The sequence below is a fragment of the Nilaparvata lugens genome, chromosome 7 (assembly GCF_014356525.2).
Source record: "Nilaparvata lugens isolate BPH chromosome 7, ASM1435652v1, whole genome shotgun sequence".
In the NCBI taxonomy this organism is placed as follows: domain Eukaryota; kingdom Metazoa; phylum Arthropoda; class Insecta; order Hemiptera; family Delphacidae; genus Nilaparvata; species Nilaparvata lugens.
Window position 1 is genome coordinate 12,841,283 of NC_052510.1, and position 19,055 is coordinate 12,860,337.

The following is a 19,055-nucleotide window of genomic DNA, read 5'->3' on the forward strand; positions in this document are numbered from 1 at the left end:
TCTATGAATAAGTTCTTGATTAATTATGAATCATAGCATATAATACTTAAATAATAAAAAAATGAGTAGTTTTTTTAGGGCTACCGTACTTTAATGTAAATGAAAATATAGATCAGAGTACCCTTTTTCAATTATTTCGTCACAAAATTTTTTGTCTACTAATGTCATTTTCAAGTCAATTTTTCAATTTGAAAAATGAGTAGGTCTATGCTTTCTCTACGATCATGATTATTCCATACTTTTGCAACAAAAAAATGTGTGTTGCATTTTGGATCATTTCATAAAGTGTATAGAATCATTTTATAATCTCTGCAATATTAAATATTACACTTCTTACTGTAATAGTACTACTATAGTACTCATTTTATTTATATACTAAAGCCATAGTACTTGTAATAAAACTTCTAACTTATCAATGGTACCTGAAATTCTTATTCCAGAGCATGGATACAGTTGATAAAATTACCCAATAAAATAATTTGGCAAAAATGCAAATCTATTCACTCTAGAGACAAATAAAAAATATTTTTTGTATATACATGTTAAAATTTTCTTTGAGACAAACATTCAAATCTTCTGTTGCGTGTAGAGCTGCTCAAATATTGTTCTTTGGTATCACCACTCCCAAACAATGCAATTGTTCTTGTGAATGGATAATAGAATATTATTTAGAGATAAATTATGCAATTATAGTATTTATGAATTATAATAATTTATTATTGTTTTAATTTCTATGACAGTTCATATTACATTTTATAAATAATAAGTTATCCACAGTCTAAGAGATATTACTTTTTACTTGGCTCTCTCTCAAAGACAGAGAGGACCGATGCTCTTTCCTTCACTAATCACTCCCACTACCTAACAGCATTCTCCTTACTTTTGTGTCAGCATCCAATTGTGCGCACTCCTCTCCACTACTCTGTCCATGATACAAACTGTGGAAGGAGAAATCAGTTTCCCCTCTTCATGTTAAAAGTAATATCTCTTGGACTTCAGTTGAAACTTCAAACTTTGTTAAGGTTCAAAATAATAATAGCACAATGTAGAAGTAAAATCAATTTTACTTGAAACATCATTTTTATTTGATGAAAAATGTACAATCCACAGCCTTAACACCAAATCATTAGTAAGTTTTACAACTATAAGTCTTTGGTATTCGACTTGAAAATAATACACTATACACTTTCACAGAATATTACATCAGGATAGACATAATAAAATAATATGTTATGGCTTTTTTGAGGTTTGACCCGTACGATTGCATAACCTTGTCATGAAAATTAAGTACAGTCATGTTAATATTACATGTAGTCATGGAACATGGTGGATTCACTATTTCAGGTGGGTTCCAAACCACATCTAATTATAAAACATACGTCAGGTCGTTGAACTAATCTTTGAGGTATGAGTCGTCAGAATTTGATTGAGTAAAGAACATAACTTGGTTCATTCCTTATTCTCAAAAATCTAAGACTGTCTAAATCCTTACATTCTTTACGTACAAGTCAATAATCATAATGTATAACCGTATTATACATCTTACAATATAATTGTTTCCGTATAATAATCAGTTTCAACAATTATTTCCTTAGTGTATTTTCTATAATAATTATCATTATATTGAGTATTTTTATCAATTCATTTTCATTTTTTTGCAGATTAAAGCAAAGATTTGGCATCAAATTTTAGAAGAAACGAAAAATTTATTAAAAGCACAATAGATTGAGTTCAGGATAACTCTCATAGCCAATTCAATTAACCAGTTAATTATCGATTTTATATACATTTCACAGCCTCTACATCTTTGATAAAAATAAATGCTCTAGGAAGCATTCTTATGAAAAAAGTGTTTTTCTAAAAAGAGTATAACAGTATTAAAATTTAAAATTGGCCCACTATTTTCTTATATAGCGAATCTTGAACAATTGTTTTTCTAATCTATCGTCGACAAGCATTCAATTTTCTTCCAATAAATTTACTTGAAGATAATACAGTACAGTATACATTATTCACAATACTAACATTTCACTATGAATGTGCATTGTTGCTTGAATTTAAGATAATTTTTCTATAGATTTTTAGCGACTAGCAAAATACGAAGTTTGAAACATTTAATATTCTTCTTATGTATTGTATTTTTTAATCATCGAATATTATCTAATAAATTGTAGGAATTCTGAATTATCTTATCAGTAAGTTATATTGATTACAGTTGATTTTACTCATCAATTTTTTGGCAAGGTACAATAATTATTTTGTATGTTTTTTATCTAAAGGTGCGTACAGATATACGCGCCGCGAACATGAGCAATTCAATTTTAATCAGCTGACTATATCTGTATTTTTACAGAAACGGTAAGATACAGATATAAAAAGCTTGGCAACAGCTGATTAAAAGTGAATTGCTCATGTTCGCGGCGCGTAAATCTGGACGCACCTTAATGGGATATTTATTAACTTCTACATAAAACTTGAAAATACATGTTTTTAAAACACTGTAATCTTCATAAAATGAATTTCAATTTTAGGAACTCAGTCTCATCTAGGATTTGTTGATTTAATCAATAGATGGAGAAACTTGGGTGAACTATGTGTAGATAAAAAAATGATTAAGATCACCAAAATATCATTAAGCAATATCCTTCAAAAGACAAACAAAAAAGTTCGAGAAATCTACATATTTCTGTTAACTACACTAATTCATTTGCTGAATTCTATCTACAATAATATTCATTCATATTAAATACACAGTTATGTTTCTTTGGAAGCATAGTAACTTTACACTGAATTGTAATAGAGCTTACCAAGACTAGAAGTTAAAATCAGTGATAGCCTAATCTCAAAGAAATAAAACAAAACATATCTATTAGAGCACATTCTCAAAAAGTAGATATTGATTTTCAGCAGAATTGAGATAAGCTATTACACTGAATAGTAAAGCTAAAATAAACAGAGAATAATCTAGGGATCTTAGCTTGAAGTTTTCTCTTACACACAAAAATATACAGTATATGCTTTTAAGTACCCTGCAGTCTTGAAGATCTATCAATAATCGTGTAAGCAATAGCATTATTACTGGTAAGAACATCCAGTAATCTGATTAATGAGCAACGGAAGTCATTTTGGAGTTCCTTTGAATTAACTCAATAAGTCTGGCCTTTGCTATTCTCAAGTTATTTTCAGCCTGCAACAAAATTGATAATCTAGAATTAAAATTGGAGGTGTAACAAAAAAGCAGTGATTAAATGAGAATAGATGTTGGGTAAATGTAGAAGAAAAGATGGTTATTATTAGATTATGTAAATGAAATGAGGATGATTGGTTAGGACAGTGGTTCTCAACCTTTTCAAATGCCGTACCCCTGAAAGGGGAAATTCAATTTCATACTCCCTTGTTATGGTGGTAAGTACTAGATATGGTTTATACTTGAATAAATGTAAAAAAATACGTCAAACAAGACTCAATAGGCCATATGAGGCTAGCTGCTGCAATGCATCATGAGTGTCTATAATTATAGTCTATATAAAATAAGTGAGACCTGGAGAAAATATCTATTGCCAAGTTGTGCGAGATTTCAATCTTTTCATGCAAGCCCATATAAGATGGATGTACAGTATTCAATTCGGCAACACAGTCGATACAGATGTCAATTCAAATACTGTACATCAAGTCATAAGAGCTTGCATATTTTGTAGAGAAGGGACTAACAACAAACGAAGCCCGTGACTGATACTCCTGGAAGAGACTGACCCGAAAAGCCGACCCTACCTGAGTGGGAAAAGGCTGAGAAGACAAGCTTGACAAAAAAGACTAAAATTTCGCACAGTTTGGTAACATGGATATTTTTTCTAAAGCTGCGTTTACACCAAAGTTATTAACAAAATGTTAATAACTTCATCCTAATAGATTCTATTAGACTGAACGGAACGTGGCAAACACTTATGTTCATCATCTATATGATAAGTTACGTTCAATCCAATAGAATATATAAGGATTTAGTTATTAACATATTGTTAATAACTTTGGTGTAAACGCAGCTTAAGCCTCAATGCAAACTATAAAATTATGCCCTGACCTCTTTTTATAGGCCTTGTTTTAGTCTGACCTTGTTCGCGAATACAGTGATTGTCAGACGTTTTTCATGTGTTCATACAGATGACCAAAATTTACTGAAATCACTATTCCGGTTTACTTCTAATAAAATGATCAGTTGTGCTATAATGTTTGTTGTACCAAATGGTGAAAAGTGATCTTTGTTTTGAGATTGTACACATTCGTTCATCAAACTTCAATTGTGTATCTGTTTTGATTGTACATCTAAAGACAACATTCTTGGGACTAATTTCTTAGGAAATTAATCTGTAAATCCTCCTCCCATGGAATTAAGTAAAAATGATCAAAATATTGAAAACGAAACGGATAGAATTGAAAAGTTCTATAAATACATTTCAGATGATGAAGAGACAAGACCTTATGTTGAAAATTTGTTCTATAAACGTTGTAAGGAAAAGCAATTGAAATCGAAAAGAATAATATGTAAACCTTGTATTAGTGAATACACTACCGAAGTTGCAGACAACACTGATAAATTATTGCGACAGAAAACTGAAGAAAGGAGTAAACGGATTGCACATCTTGGCAAAATTTCAGAAATAATTGGAAGATTGAGGAAAGAAAGGCTGCAGATTCCACCAATGGCATTAGTTCGTTCAAGCGGCACTTCAAAGAAGGAGTACGTTCATGGGTCTGGCTTTATCTATGGAGTGGGATACAAAGATGATTTTGAAAACTCCGCCACAGCGCCTGCTTTTGAGCAGGCACATCCTCAATGCATATCTAGAGCGATTTTGAAAAGTCAACCAATAGTTGAGTCCATGAGCATGCAGCAGCTCTACAACAAGATCTTCAATAATTCTGTCGATTGATAATAATTTACAAAATGTTCATTATTTTTAATAAACGATAATGTTTGTATGTTTGAGCACGAGCAATTATTGTCCGCTTGAAATTTTTGTATGCACGATCTATACAAGAATATCTTCTATTCTGTCAATTGATTATAATTTACAAAATGTATATATTTTTTAATAAATGAAAATTAACATTATTACAAGCTCTTGAGAATCACTTATATCTTGCCAAACTCTAAAATCAGTCAAATAATTTTAAATTCTTGTATAATTGATCACAATTCTTCATAACTAATTATCATTAATGGGTCAAGTTTGATAGTGTACCCGACTACCTGTGAGGTGTCTTAAGACCAATTCCCAAATGTCAGAATTAGCATAGAGAATAGAATAGAATGACTACCTTTATTTTATACCTAGGAGGGCGAAGTTAGGGCGCAGTCGGCCCTCTCTTACACTTAACCCTTTTAGAAGGAAGATATCATAATGCTATCTTTTCTATATGGTAGATAGCAAAATGCTATCTTTTCTAGATGGTAGATAGCATAAGGCTATCTTTTCTATATGGTATTAGTGAAAGTGTCTGATATAGTGAGAATATTATTCCCATAAGTTTCAATAGGACTATTCAAACTCACTCGGCCAGGTTGAGTGGGAATAGTCACATAAGAACTCATTGGAATCATATTTTCACTGTACCGGTCAATGACTCTGATAATGGTATTTGAGAATCCGCCTTTAGGATGCCCAACCTTTCCTGCTATGTTGATACCATTCGACATCCAGCTCAGATAATTTTGAAAAGTCTAGTACGGCAGGTTTAGAAAAAAGGATAACACCAGCATATGCATATTCAAAATATTGAAAAAAAAAACTTTTCCAAGAAGACAATAATTGTCTATTATTCTATATTGTGAATAATTGTTTTAGTAAATGAAGGTATCGAATGAAGAGATAGTGAAGAAACAATAATACTATCTATTTTTCTATATTGTAAATAATTGTTTTAGTAAATGAAGATATCGAATGAAAAGATTTTCTAAAAGAAAATTACCCAAAGTAATTTTACTCACCTGTTGTATAATAGATAAAGAATGTATCAGGTCTCGCCAGTCCAATTGACTGGACTTGGTACAATACATCGCCTCTGGACAGTCAAGAGATCTGTTTCAAGTGGAATAAAAATATGTTTAGAATAATTTAATTATTTAGACTAAAATATTAACAACTAACAAGACAGGAATCTGTTAATAGATCTCAAATGCTGAATACTTTAGGCTTTGTAATAGATAATTTAGACTTGACTTTACACAGTTAAACTCATTCCTGTACAATTGCTGAAATATTTCTGTTGAATAATGAAAATAGTTTTTAATTATCTCATAGTTCTGTAACAGTGATTCTCTTCATTGAAACCGTAGCCTACAACTCAATACAAAGCGGCAGGGCTATAATGAATATAAATTATTTTCAAAAAAGTTTTCATTATTACCTGTAACTTATAAACTTATTTCAAAAATAATTCAGTGAGATTTTATCTTCCTTCCTCAGTTCCTCCATTTAGTCTGATTATAAAGATTTCACTTGATACGAATGTCTACTTCAAAAAAGTTTCCATTATTACCTGTAACTTATAAACTTATTTTAAAATTAATTTAGTGAGATTTTATCTTGCTTCCTCAGTTCCCCCTTATAGTCTGACTAATTAATTTACTTGATATGAATGTCTACTACAAACCAAAGTTTATTAATCTACAGGTTAAACTACGTTGTTATAGGCCTCGGGAATAGTTCTGACCCCTGGACCTTCAAAAGCTAGAAGTGAGCAGGTAGAAGTGGGACCAACTCTCTCACTTGTACACATTCTTGTATTATCATTCCTTCTGTATTTGAATTCCCACAAAAAACATTGACTAAAATAGAAGCATCGGCCTTGGTGGCGAGAAGTAGACTGCCGAGTTTCTTACCCACCCACAAAAATGTCAGTCTACAAAGATGTAGAGGAAAGCTTGGGACCAGAACTCATGGACTTCCATACCCAACGCTTCAGTTACCTAACACTACAAAAAACTACAGTATAAAGCAATTCACTACACACCATAGGTTTCGGTCGTTGAAAAGGTTCAACATTTCTAACTACTCTTGAAAAATATGTAAATCCCACTCACCTGTCACATACTCTATTGGTGAGTCTATTATCTAATTTCTTGTGAATGTTGAAATTCTTCTCCGAACAATTATAATGACAGAATAGGGCGAAATTAATCAAAGCCAAAACGACCAGTACACTGAAAATAATCGCGCGCAAAGGAACTTGCTTCTCAGTTTTCAGTGACGTCATTTGTCGAGGCTCTATCACAGTTTCAGTTTCAAGTTGTGAAATGAAATTTTTGCTTAATCTGTCACTTGCTAACAAATCACCTACTGGTTGATTGGGTTTCTCGTCTAATGATTCGGTGTTTTTGTCTTGATTCACTTCTTGTTGGCAGTGTTCGTTGAGTGATTTCAATAGGTGATTGAAAGTGTCCTCTACGCCAGCCCAAACGTTCTTCTCTATAAAGCCTGTAAAAATAGAAGAAAAACTAATTTCTCTTGAGTATATGGAAAATTGTGGAAGCTGTACTAGGTATTATTATAAAATTAAGGTTGATATTATTATAATGAAATCAAAATATTATTTAAAAAAAAGTATTTTAATAGGGCTACTTAAATGTTGAGACTTGATACTGACACTTGAGAATTGGATAAATGCCCGAAACTAATGTTTATATAAAAATATAACAAGGGTAATTGTAGTTATTAGTAATGAGAACTTTAAAATGATTATATGCCCAGAAGAATAATATTCAATGAAATATTAAATATTAAAAATCCAATTAACGGATCCTTTTAGGACCGGTTCAAATATTCCAATAGTTTTGGAATTTCATAACAAAATGGTATTACAAGTTAACAGTTGAAATACTGAAAATTCAACTCCAATAATATTACAAAAGATTGTAGAATTACTTTTGAATCAATTCTGTTTTTTCGTATTTATGGAGCATAGCAGCATAATGGAAGTGAAGCTTGGACATGGGTTTGATAGAAGAGAGAAGAATTTCTGCTTTTGAGACATGGTGCTTCAGAATATTGCTGAGGATCAGTTAGAGAGAGAAGGTAACGAATGAAGAGGTGTTTCAAAGAGTTGGAGAGAGAGAGGTTGTCTACTGAAAGGAATAAAAAGGAGAGCACAACTAGTTGGTCATATTCTTCGACATGAGGGACTAACAAAAAGAATAATAAAGGGAAGGAATACTGGAGTAAGGCTAAGACTGGAGTACATAGAACAACTGAAGAAGGATCTGAGATGTGCCAACTACAGAGACTTCAAGAGGATGGCGGATGACAGAGAGCCATGGAGAGTTGATGCCAACCAGCCCACCGGTTGTTAACCAAAGAAGAGAATAAGTCTTTTATACACTTCTAAAATAAAAGCCTGTCTTCGAATACACCTATAAATAAATAAATTAATTTAAATTAATATCTCAAATATCTTTTTCAATAAAACTTACTTTTTATAAGTCCCCAAACTGATTTCTTGTACGTTATTCGCGTGTGTACAGATACAGATGAAGATTTTGAAGACGTTTTGAGCAAACAATAGTGGAATTCCACACAAAAAGAATCAGCATACGGAACACCGTGGTTAGTTGATTCAGCATCGACAATGTACATTTTTCCAGGCTGACTTAGTTTCGACAATATCTGTGAAAATAACTGATTAGATTAAAATTTGAATAGTTAGTTAATAAAGTTATTAATTACAAGTGAGGTATTGTTGATGCAAAAAATGTAAACTGTAGATCAATTCTACAAATGAATAATTATCACCACTCTCATTTACTTTTCTCTTTTATCTTATAGATCCTAATGTTATTTCATTATCCATCATGAGCCAAGAGTCAATGTAGGCATCACCCTAAACAAAGATAATGAGGTTTTACTGAAAAAGAGAACATTCTATCTTATACATCCTAATAATCACATCTGTGTCATCACCTATAAATAGGTACTATAATACCTATAATAGCATAAGGGCTACCTTATTATTTTATCTACCAATGATATATAACATCAGTTTTATTTGTATCGTAAATAAATAAAAATGAAATAATTATCCCATTATCCATCATAAGCCAAGAGTCAATTTAGGCATCACTGAAAGTAAAGTGGTTTTACTGAAAAAGAGTATTGAGAATAAGAGATATGGTGGATTAGAAAAAATGAATACAGGAAATGTTTTCAGTTTATGCAAAAACCGTGATTACCTATAGAATGGCTTTATTAACAGAGAAGGTTTAGATCTATGAATTACATCCTTTTGGTCTATGATACAAACCTTTGAATTGGCTTTAAATAGGTTCATTTTTAAATGGAATTTATTAATGTAACTGTAAGTTTACTGAAAACATTGGCTCATGTTGAAATTAGAAGCTGAAAAGGGCTAAAAATCCATTTGAATCAATTGACGTCTCACCTGTTTTTCCTTAACGTGACATGACTTGGGCCCAAGAGGCTGATTCACTGGCACATTCAGACTGAATGTTCTTACTTTTAGTTTTGAATCTGAATTAAGTATCCAGGGTATGAACTTCAAATCTGAAAAAATTGAGATATTTTTCTAAATACTGTATCTAGTATTACAGAGTTGCAATAATTGCTATGAATAAAAAATGTGAAGTTGTTGAATAAATAAATAGGTACGGTACTGTTTAATAAATTGTTGAACTGAGATAGACAATTTATAATTTGTTTTTGTGCACTATGGAGGAATACCACAACATCGATCAAAACATAACTGTTATCAATAAAATTTATTAAATTTAATAAAATTTAAAGTGATGCGGAAAGCGAAAAGGGACCCAAAGTCGCACTTTGAACATTTTGAGATAATATTTTTGTATTTTTAAGCTATGAATTCCTGACAATTCAATGCAAAATTCAAATTTTTATCTGTAAATTTGAAAAAGTTATGGCAGTTTGAAGTTTTCATAACTGAAATGGTAGTTTTGAGAAAAACGCGTTTCAAAGTTTGATAACATTATTGCTTGTTTATTTCACATACTTAAGAGATAAATTATACATCAAAACAAACTTTAATGTGTCAACAATCAAAAAATTGATGAAAAAATTCCCCCTTCCTCTTTACTCTTCCCCCCCCCACCACAATTCCCCACCACTCTTTTATCCTCTTCATACCTCTACTGGCCCCATTTATCCTCTTTTCTTTTAAGGTCTACGTGATAATCATTATCCCTTATATTATACTCCTTCCCTTTACTCCTACCATTTCAATTTACTCCTCACCCCTCATCGCTGCCCCCTCTCCCACCCCTCTCATATCCTCATCATTCTATTATAGGCCATATTCATCCCTTTTTCACTCCTTTCTCCTTAGTATACTTTGAAATTAGTATCCTTAATAACTATACTCCTTCCCTTTATGCCTATCCTCCCCATCTGCTCGCCCCTCTTCATCACCCCCCCCCTCTCCCACCCCTCTCTTATCCTTTTAATACCTCTATAGGCCCTACTTATCCCCTTTTCACTCCTTTTAACTTAAGTAGCTTATACTTATAAATTATTATCCTTAATTATTCTCCTTCCCTTTACACCTACCCTCCCTATTTTCTCATCCCCCTCCATCACTCCCATAAGCTCGTTCATAACCCCCATGTCCCTAAAAACTATAAAATAAAAAGATGGAAAATACAAACAAAAAAATTACAATTTAAATGTTTTCTCTCTTTTTCACATACCAGTGTCAAAAAATCTTTCCATAAGCTCTTTAATAACCCCCATGTCCCTAAAATCTAAAAATAAAAAGATGGAAAATACAAACAATAAAACTACAACTAAAATGTTTTCCCTCTATTCCAAATACCAGTATCAAAAACATCTCTAAGGTCTATCTTCAAGGTCTTTGATGTTTATCAACAACATAACCTCAAGTGAATTCAAACAGCTGTTTCTCTGCCAAACACTTTTCATCTGATTACCTTTAACATTTTTGAACTCTCTTCCAGAGCTCAAGCATTAGCTTTTCTGGGAGAGCCCATTATTTCAATATTAAAATAAAAGAAAACATTCGTTGAATATGTTTTCAAATTAGTTTAGATTATAATTAGTTATAACATTATAAGAATGTTTTTGTATCACTTGTTTGTAAAAAAAGAATGGCAATAAATTGATTTGATTTGATTTGATCTGTGGAATAGCATGGCTGCCAACAGTGTCTTGTTGGATAAAATGTTTATTTTAACAGAAATAATGTTCTGTATGAAGTATGGAACTGTACTAATTCTCTTCAATGCCAAAATAATTCATAGCAGGCTATTTTGTGCAGCACTTCCATATGCAGTAGTGTGTTTTAGAAAAGGGACCTCTTGTCGCACAATGTTATTTCTCCATAACGACAAGAGGTCCCTTTTCTTAAACAGAACATAGCTCCACTATTCGATTATTATCGAATACAATCGATGTTTTCCAACAGTTGATGTTATGTTTAACCTGTACAGAATGAAGCAGACTACATTAATCGACTAAAAACCGAATATCGATATTTTTGACATTGATCACTTGATTTGCCTCTCCTGAAAAATTTTCTCCAGCGAATTTGGGTCCCTTTTCGCTTTCCGCATCACAATTAATAGTATAAATTTCTCACAAAGATTTGTCTCCAAATAAATAGGATTGATTAAATAATTTTCATAGTTTCAACCATCTTCATCTTTTTTGTGTTCTTAAGGAATCACCTGAAGACAAACAAAATTATGACTTTATTTTTTATGTTCTTAAGGAATCACCTGAAGGCTGAAGCACAAAACTATGACTTCTTTTTTTCTAGTTCTTAGAGATTTGAAAGATTTTTAAATTATATAAAATTCTCATTATCATCAAAATCGGAGGTATCCAGTTGAAATGGATCTTTGATCGACAAATACTACTAAATAATAATCTCTGAATAGTTGAAGAAAATTACAAATCATCTAAACAAGGTGTATGTAATCATCAAGAAATTATCTAACCAAAGTGAAACGTGAACGAAACCTATGAAAAATCGAGCATCTCGATAGAATTGCGTATTTTCAAGGCTACTGTTGAAATAATATACAAGCATGATATTAATAAAAACTATAAAAAACGTGTAGTACGCTTTTTATTTAAAACATTTCATCGACTAGTTTCGACCTACTTTGACCATTTTTAACTTGAATGGCCAAAGTTGGTCGAAACTAGTCGTTGAAATGTTTTAAAGTTTAATAAAATGTTTTAAATAGAAAGGGTTCTACAAGTTTTGTATTGTTTTTATTAATTTGAATAAAGTAGTATAAGTGAAGTGATTTCAAGCATGATATTATATTTGTGGCTTACCTGTGTTTTTCCGTGATTTATGGAAGTTGATGAAAAACTCAGACTCTGAGAAAAGCAATTCGAATAACTTATCAACATCCACATTGAAATCACCTTTCAAAATTAGACGTCCTTCATGAGGTATGGGACAAGTGATCGGTTCTGAAACATGAAACGATCTTTATAAACATTGAAAAAATGTATATAGTAAATCTTTCCTTGAAAACACACAAGAATATTCACAGGGGCTCACTTAATGAGTCAATGTTTTCTGTTCTCCCACATGATATTCAGGACATTACTTGACTTATAAAAAATGTGAAAATAAGAAAATTGTAAAAACTCAATAACCACCATAATATCAATATGAGTAAACAATTAACAAAAATGATCTAGATCATAACTATTCACTGTCAAATTTTCGTTTGTCGAAAATCATCTTCCAACCACATTTTGGCCCCCAGTTGACAGATTATACACTCGTCTACCAATAAACTATACAAATTTTTATGAGATATTTTGTCAAGTAATTGCGAATAGAAGACTTAATAGTACCTATTTGATTCAAAATTTACTCGTTTATCTGAGTATTGAAGAGCGTAAATTGTATTTTGAAAAGTGAAAGTGACATAACCAACATTTTGATTCGAACAGTATAGTATAAATTGGAAATTGGACAGTTTTGGGCATGAGCCTGATGTGCCTTTCCTCATGTTAAGTATTTGTACACAATGTGATAAATAGTATTCAAGTTTTAGACGTTATTAAAAACGTGAATTAGCAAATTCTTACCTTCCTTAATCTCATTACTTTCAGAAAATTCAACTTCAGCATTTACGAATGACAGCATTTTTTCTCTTATCTCACCATTATCAATACTTGTAGTAAATCTCTGTAAGATAAGAAAGACAAAAACTTTATTATCACAACTGATCTAGCAATGCTATGAATAAATGAAATGAGCATTGTTAATTCCACAAAGCTTTTGCGAATTGCCATTGTGGAGTTGAGAGCATTTACGTCATTGATAGTATTATGAATAAGGCCCACAATATTTCTAAATGGATGAATTGAATGTTCTTTGCAATGACTAATTCAAGCATCCTTTGTAAAACTGACAATCCTCGTTTCATAAAATTCAATTACTAGACGATTCATTATCATTATCCATGATGATAATTTTTGATAATCATATAAACTTTTAATGATTATGATAGACATGATTCACCTTTAGAGAACAATAAATATAAGCCAATTCGATATGTACCAATGTAAAAAGAGAAGTAAATAGACATTTTACCATTGTACTGTATTTTAATTTGAAGGTGGGAGTCTTTCTGAATTGGAAATGAAAAATATTACAGGAACCTATAAATTTCTATAAACTTATTCGACAAATAAAATTCTTATAGTGTGGGCTATCGTGATAGTTGGAAAACACAGTCATTTTTAAATTGGCCAATATCCATCGACTGTTAATTCACAATTAGTTTCATTTTTCAAGCTAGTTGAACAAGCGTTAACGAGTTCTTCCTTTTGACTTACTGAAGACCAAAGTCGTTGTCCGTCTGTTTGTATGTTCTACAATAACTTTATAAAGAATTGTTTAGATTAGAAATGATCAATCAGCTTCAAATTTCGAACACGTATTCTTCTAACCTTTTTACAGCTCAAGTTCTTTGGACAACAAAATTGACTCACTCCTTTGTCCTTTTTCAGGATATAAAAATAACATTGAAAGTGAATAAGAAAATTTTTTTTTGTGATTTAGTCAGCTGAAGAATAGATTGCATGCAATTGCTACAATTTTTCCATTCATCCGTTCTTAACAGCTGAGACTATTTGTGAGCTTTCAAGGTGGAAGCTTAGTGCGGGTTTCGCCATTTTTTTTCTCTTGGAACTCTGTATTGAAATCATGTATCACATGACCACCTTCTCATTTAAAACAATGAATTTGGATTCATATGAAGGTCAAAGATGTTGAAGCGACAGAGTAATATTTGAAGAGTAATTTTTCAATTAAAATAAGATCACCAATGAAACCTACTGTCAAATTATTCTTGTTGAAATATTTAGCTGTTTTCATGATTTTTATCAACTCTGTATAATTAAAATTTGCTGGTTTCAAAGATACAGTACAACAGTTCTTGAGCGAGTTCTTCTTCAACCCAGGGGGTCACTAGTAGGATAATTTTACAATAAATATTCATTGTTAAAGTTAGAGTATTCATCAACTTATTTTACAAATAAATCTTATTTTCAGGTTTCTCAAAATTTCTCACCGGTGATTTAGGAGGGTCAGATGCCCTGCTTGTTGACCTTGACATGTAGCCGTCCGTTGCTATTGATTCATCATCCTCACTGCTATAACTCAGGTCAGTGCCGTAATATAATTTCACCAAATTCAGTACATCCGCTCTGGAAAATGACTAAAAATATCGAGAGAGTGTTATTAAATCGTAGGCACAGTAATAGTAAAATTCAATGTATAAACTAATAAAGCACATTGTCTTGTCTGCAGTATTTTATGCAATTAAATAAACTTTATGATTAATAATGTAATCAGTAGGAAAAACAATAATCACAGCAATGTAATGTCGTCTATTTTATTTATCTAGCATTGTCTTAAGAACTGAACTGACACTTCTACAAAAGGACAGTGCTAAACTGGTCCAGAATACTGGCGTAGCTAGAGCTACAGAATAGATTGCTGACTACTCAGTCAATAGAGTAGGTGAAGTAGACTAACTCAATCTACTCGATCTAAAATAATAAAAGCTCTCTGATAATTTAGTAATCGTATTATGTGACCTGCGTACCTTCTTCAATGTGTTAAATATTCATCATAAGTTACTAGACGGATAAGGCGAGCGAAACGAGCCTGCCGACTATAGTGATGTCCACGTTATAATGACAGTGGAGAAAGATAGGCGAACAGCGTTGCCGATTCTCTGTCTAGTAAATGTCTACACGGTAGCTGATCAACTGTTCATTCTCGTTCAAAATAATCAATTATATTTTTATCAAGTAGGAAATTACAGGTTTATTGATGTAATATTTATTGTTCATTCTCCTTTAAATTAATCAATTATATTTTATTAACCAAGAAATTATATTTTTCAATAATTTCATAATGAAGATGAAATATTTTGTTAAATATTAATTCTACATTGTTAAAAGACGATCTGGCAACATAGCAAAGCGATAGCGCTATCCGCTTTGTTGAATGATAGACAAGGATAGCAATACCATTGCTAATTAAACACTGCCATTATAACGTGGACCTCACTATAGTTGTATAATTATATTCTAATTCAAATTTTGGAAACTATTCGTTTCTGTTGAATAATAATTATATCATATATATGAATTTAATGTATTTTTCAAGATTGCTCCTACCTGATCAGACAATGCATTCTGCCATAATCTGAATAGCATAGCATACGTCTTATCCCTTGAAATGAACGATGTTAGAAAATATTTTTCGTTTTCTGTGTGAATTTGGATTGCATTTGGAATTACATAAGCAGTTTTCTCTCTATTTATCGCACTCACGTCTTCCCATCTAACGTAAACCTGTGAAAAGCAAAAAACTTGGAAAATACACATTTGAAAAAAGAACAATGTAATTCCCAAATTTATAAATTTTAAAGTGTTCCATAAAACCACTTACTAAATATTAGTACGTCAATATTCATTAGCCTTATATTTATTTTAAAGTAAATTTTTTTCAATCAACGATTACTTTACTGAATATTATTAAAGAATATTACTAGAGTTGAGGTGACTTTGGTTAAATTCAAGAAAACTAAATTAAATTACTGCAGTAGTGTGTGTTAGCGTCTATGCTATAATGAATCAATTAGGTTACACGTATTATTAAATGTTTTCCATAATGCACTTACATGTTTTCCCGAAGATACATTGCTTTCATCTGAACATCAAACCCATCAATTTAGGTATTCCATGTTATACTAACCAATTCCAAATAATAGACCAATTATTTAGGTTTAAAGTCCATCGATTATGGAAACATGATTTGTGATTTATGGGTAGTAAATCTCTTGATAGGAACCACGTTTGTAGGCCTACACGCGTATATAAACAGTAGGCTATATTATTGAAAAGAAGTACTTTGCTTCCAATCAATTCAAAGTTTATGAGTAGGGAGATAAGATAAAGCTGAACATTTGAGAGAGAAGAAAAGCGACTTACTTGTGATAAAACTACAGTACTAAATTCTTCAAGAATCTGTGATTTTTCAACCAAAATTCTTATTTATATTGTATTGGAATTAGAAATATTTTTGAAGCTTGTCGTAGGTATTCAAAATAGGATGTGTACACCACAGAATTGGCTGAATTGAAGAATACGATGATGGCTTTCAGAATTATTTTCTTACTTAATCAAAGCATTAGACGAAATAGGTTTAAGTTGAATGTTTTTTCTTATAGTTTAGTTGTATTATAATAAAAATGATGTGTTTCTTGGTGTAATTTTCAAAAATAATTTTATATCAAAAACCTTCAACCGTATAGTTTGAAAAGCCTAATTCTTTTTGCTATTCAACAGATTTACTCTGACATAAAAAACTTGTAAACAATTTTAAAAAAAGGTTACAATAGATGAAAGTAAAATAGAACCCTCCAACAATTCATCTTGTCATTTTCGAAAAGAATTGGTATTAGAATTTTTTACCATTCAATTAGAGTAATGAATTTAATGAGCAGATACACTGTGACGTAATGGAACTTGGGAACAATAGATAATAGAGAAAAGTATAAAAGGACTTTTTTACCATTGTCTCCCATCTGAATATGTTGGCGTAAAAGCAAATATAGTTCAATGAGACGTACAAACGTCCTTGAACCAAGATTTCACGTTGTAGAGCACAGCCATAATCTGAAAATAATTAATGCAAATTTTATTAGAATTAATTATTTGTATACAAGAAACAAATTTCTTATTGTACACCCTATTGCAATTGGAATAAGCCTTTTTAGTTTCGTGTATTGTATGAAAACCAAAACTGCAATTAAGGGGAGATAGGTATAGTGAGATTTACTTAAATCTGTCAGAATTGTTTGAATGGAAAGCTTTGATGGAATTAATAAATAATGCATGAATTATACATGATAATTATACATTAATAATGAATTATACATTATTCAGCTCACCCTATTACTTCCCTTTAAAAAAAAATTAATACAGTATCAAAGAGCAATCAATTTGGCAAATTGTTAATTATTGAGAGTTGCCAGTAAGAAGAAAAACTATAATGTTTATTCCGCTTAGCAATTGATTTTCAGTTACATAATGACTTTAAGTTGTCACAAGATTTAATAATGAGGTTCGCTGAAACGTCAGAACATCTCGTGTCGAATAATGCTGGATTCCTATACTACAGTGAAAATATAATTCCCATCAGTTCTAATAGTATTACTCATCATACTCAATCGGCCGGGTTAAGGCTGTTTTTCACTTTTTTTCTTATTTAAATTGGATAATCATTTTCAATATAATTGTTAAGAACATTATAATAGTGGCAACTGAAATTTTCAAGTGGCCTAATAAGCGAGTTATGGGTTGTTGAAAGTGCTAACTCCGTTTTCTTCCCAGATCATAAACGGTTTCGAATTTTCCATTGGAATTTTTTTAATACATTCAGTTTATAATTGGCTTTGTTCTAATATGCGTTTTCGCGATTAATGGCAAAACAAACAAGTTATCGAATTTACAAAAAATGTTACTTTTTATTTATGAACGATATGGAGAATAAAATGTTTTAGTTGGGAAAGATACATTTTTTGAATTTGTAAGAGAAGTTCTGTTAATATAGACGAAACCGTTTATGATCTGGAAAGAAAACGAAATCTGAACCAATAACTTGCTTATTAGACCACTTGCAAATTTCAGTTGCCACTTTTTCTCACTCTTAAAATGATCTTAACAATTATATTGGAAAAGATTATCCAATTTGAATAAAAAAAGTGTACCAAACAGCTTCAAGTGTGAATAGTCCAATAAGATCTTGTGGGAGTTAAAATATTTTCACTGCCCACTGTTGTGAGCAAATCTAGCTAGATTCTCTTATAGAAGTGATATTGAACAGTGAAATTTAATTCCCAAAAGTACTAAATGAACTATTCCCATTCTGCTTGCCTCATCGAGTCTGATTTTATGGTAAATATATTTTAAAGTTGGGTGAGAATCAAACTTTAAAAACTAAAGAATGATACCAAAACTATTCCATTTCAGAGGATTCATATTATCCAAATTATATACGGTAATTATAATTGTACACAATTCAAATCAATAAATATTTTAAAAAGGATATAAATTACGGTATGTTAGAGTTATGATTCTTACCTGCAATTAATATATCATCGGCGGGAATAACGTTGGCAAAAATTCTTTTGAAATCAATGCATCTCGATTTATAAGTTGGATATAGAACGTCATACCAGCTAGACTTTTTATATTTTTTCTTAATCTTCTTGGTCTTTTTTGGTGTGTTCATTTCTAAAACGTAAAAATTGTTGAATGAATGTATAATAAGCTGACAAAACGTAAATTGGAAGCGTTGAATCACTAGTAATTAAAATAGCAGTTGTCAAGTCAACTTTCTAGATAAAATATTTTAGACTAGGCTACTCGAAGATGTTTAAATAAAAACGCACACTTGAAAAAAAGTTGATAAGCTCGCGGGTGGGATAAAAGCAAATACAAAGTACAGTAAAGTAGTTA

At 31.2% G+C, this 19,055-nt stretch overlaps 2 protein-coding genes across 4 annotated transcripts in view; one reads left to right on the forward strand and one right to left on the reverse strand.

Moving 5' to 3' along the window:
* LOC111046335 (coiled-coil domain-containing protein 174) overlaps positions 1–19,055 on the forward strand; it is a 63,788-nt gene that overhangs the window by 6,913 nt on the left and 37,820 nt on the right. Inside the window, exon 2 of the mRNA XM_039432067.1 lies at positions 14,572–14,683. The gene's annotated coding sequence lies outside the window, so the exon portion shown is untranslated. The remainder of the gene's footprint in view (positions 1–14,571; positions 14,684–19,055) is intronic.
* LOC111046334 (protein Aster-B) lies at positions 1,047–18,982 on the reverse strand. 3 transcript variants are annotated; one of them, XM_039432070.1, is made up of 11 exons: positions 18,678–18,982; positions 17,107–17,210; positions 15,708–15,884; positions 14,591–14,737; positions 13,101–13,200; positions 12,330–12,470; positions 9,433–9,554; positions 8,468–8,660; positions 7,082–7,475; positions 5,987–6,077; positions 1,047–3,187 (listed from the first exon to the last, which is right to left on the reverse strand). In XM_039432070.1, exons 1-11 carry the CDS (start codon positions 18,826–18,828, stop codon positions 3,104–3,106), a joined length of 1,704 nt encoding a protein of 567 aa, XP_039288004.1. In that variant the 5' UTR covers positions 18,829–18,982; the 3' UTR covers positions 1,047–3,103. The 3 variants fall into 3 exon arrangements, 2 of the variants coding, with proteins under 2 accessions (XP_039288004.1, XP_039288005.1); XR_005571741.1 differs by having other exon boundaries at positions 3,129–3,187; positions 7,339–7,475; XM_039432071.1 differs by lacking the exons at positions 17,107–17,210; positions 18,678–18,982 and adding an exon at positions 16,214–16,502.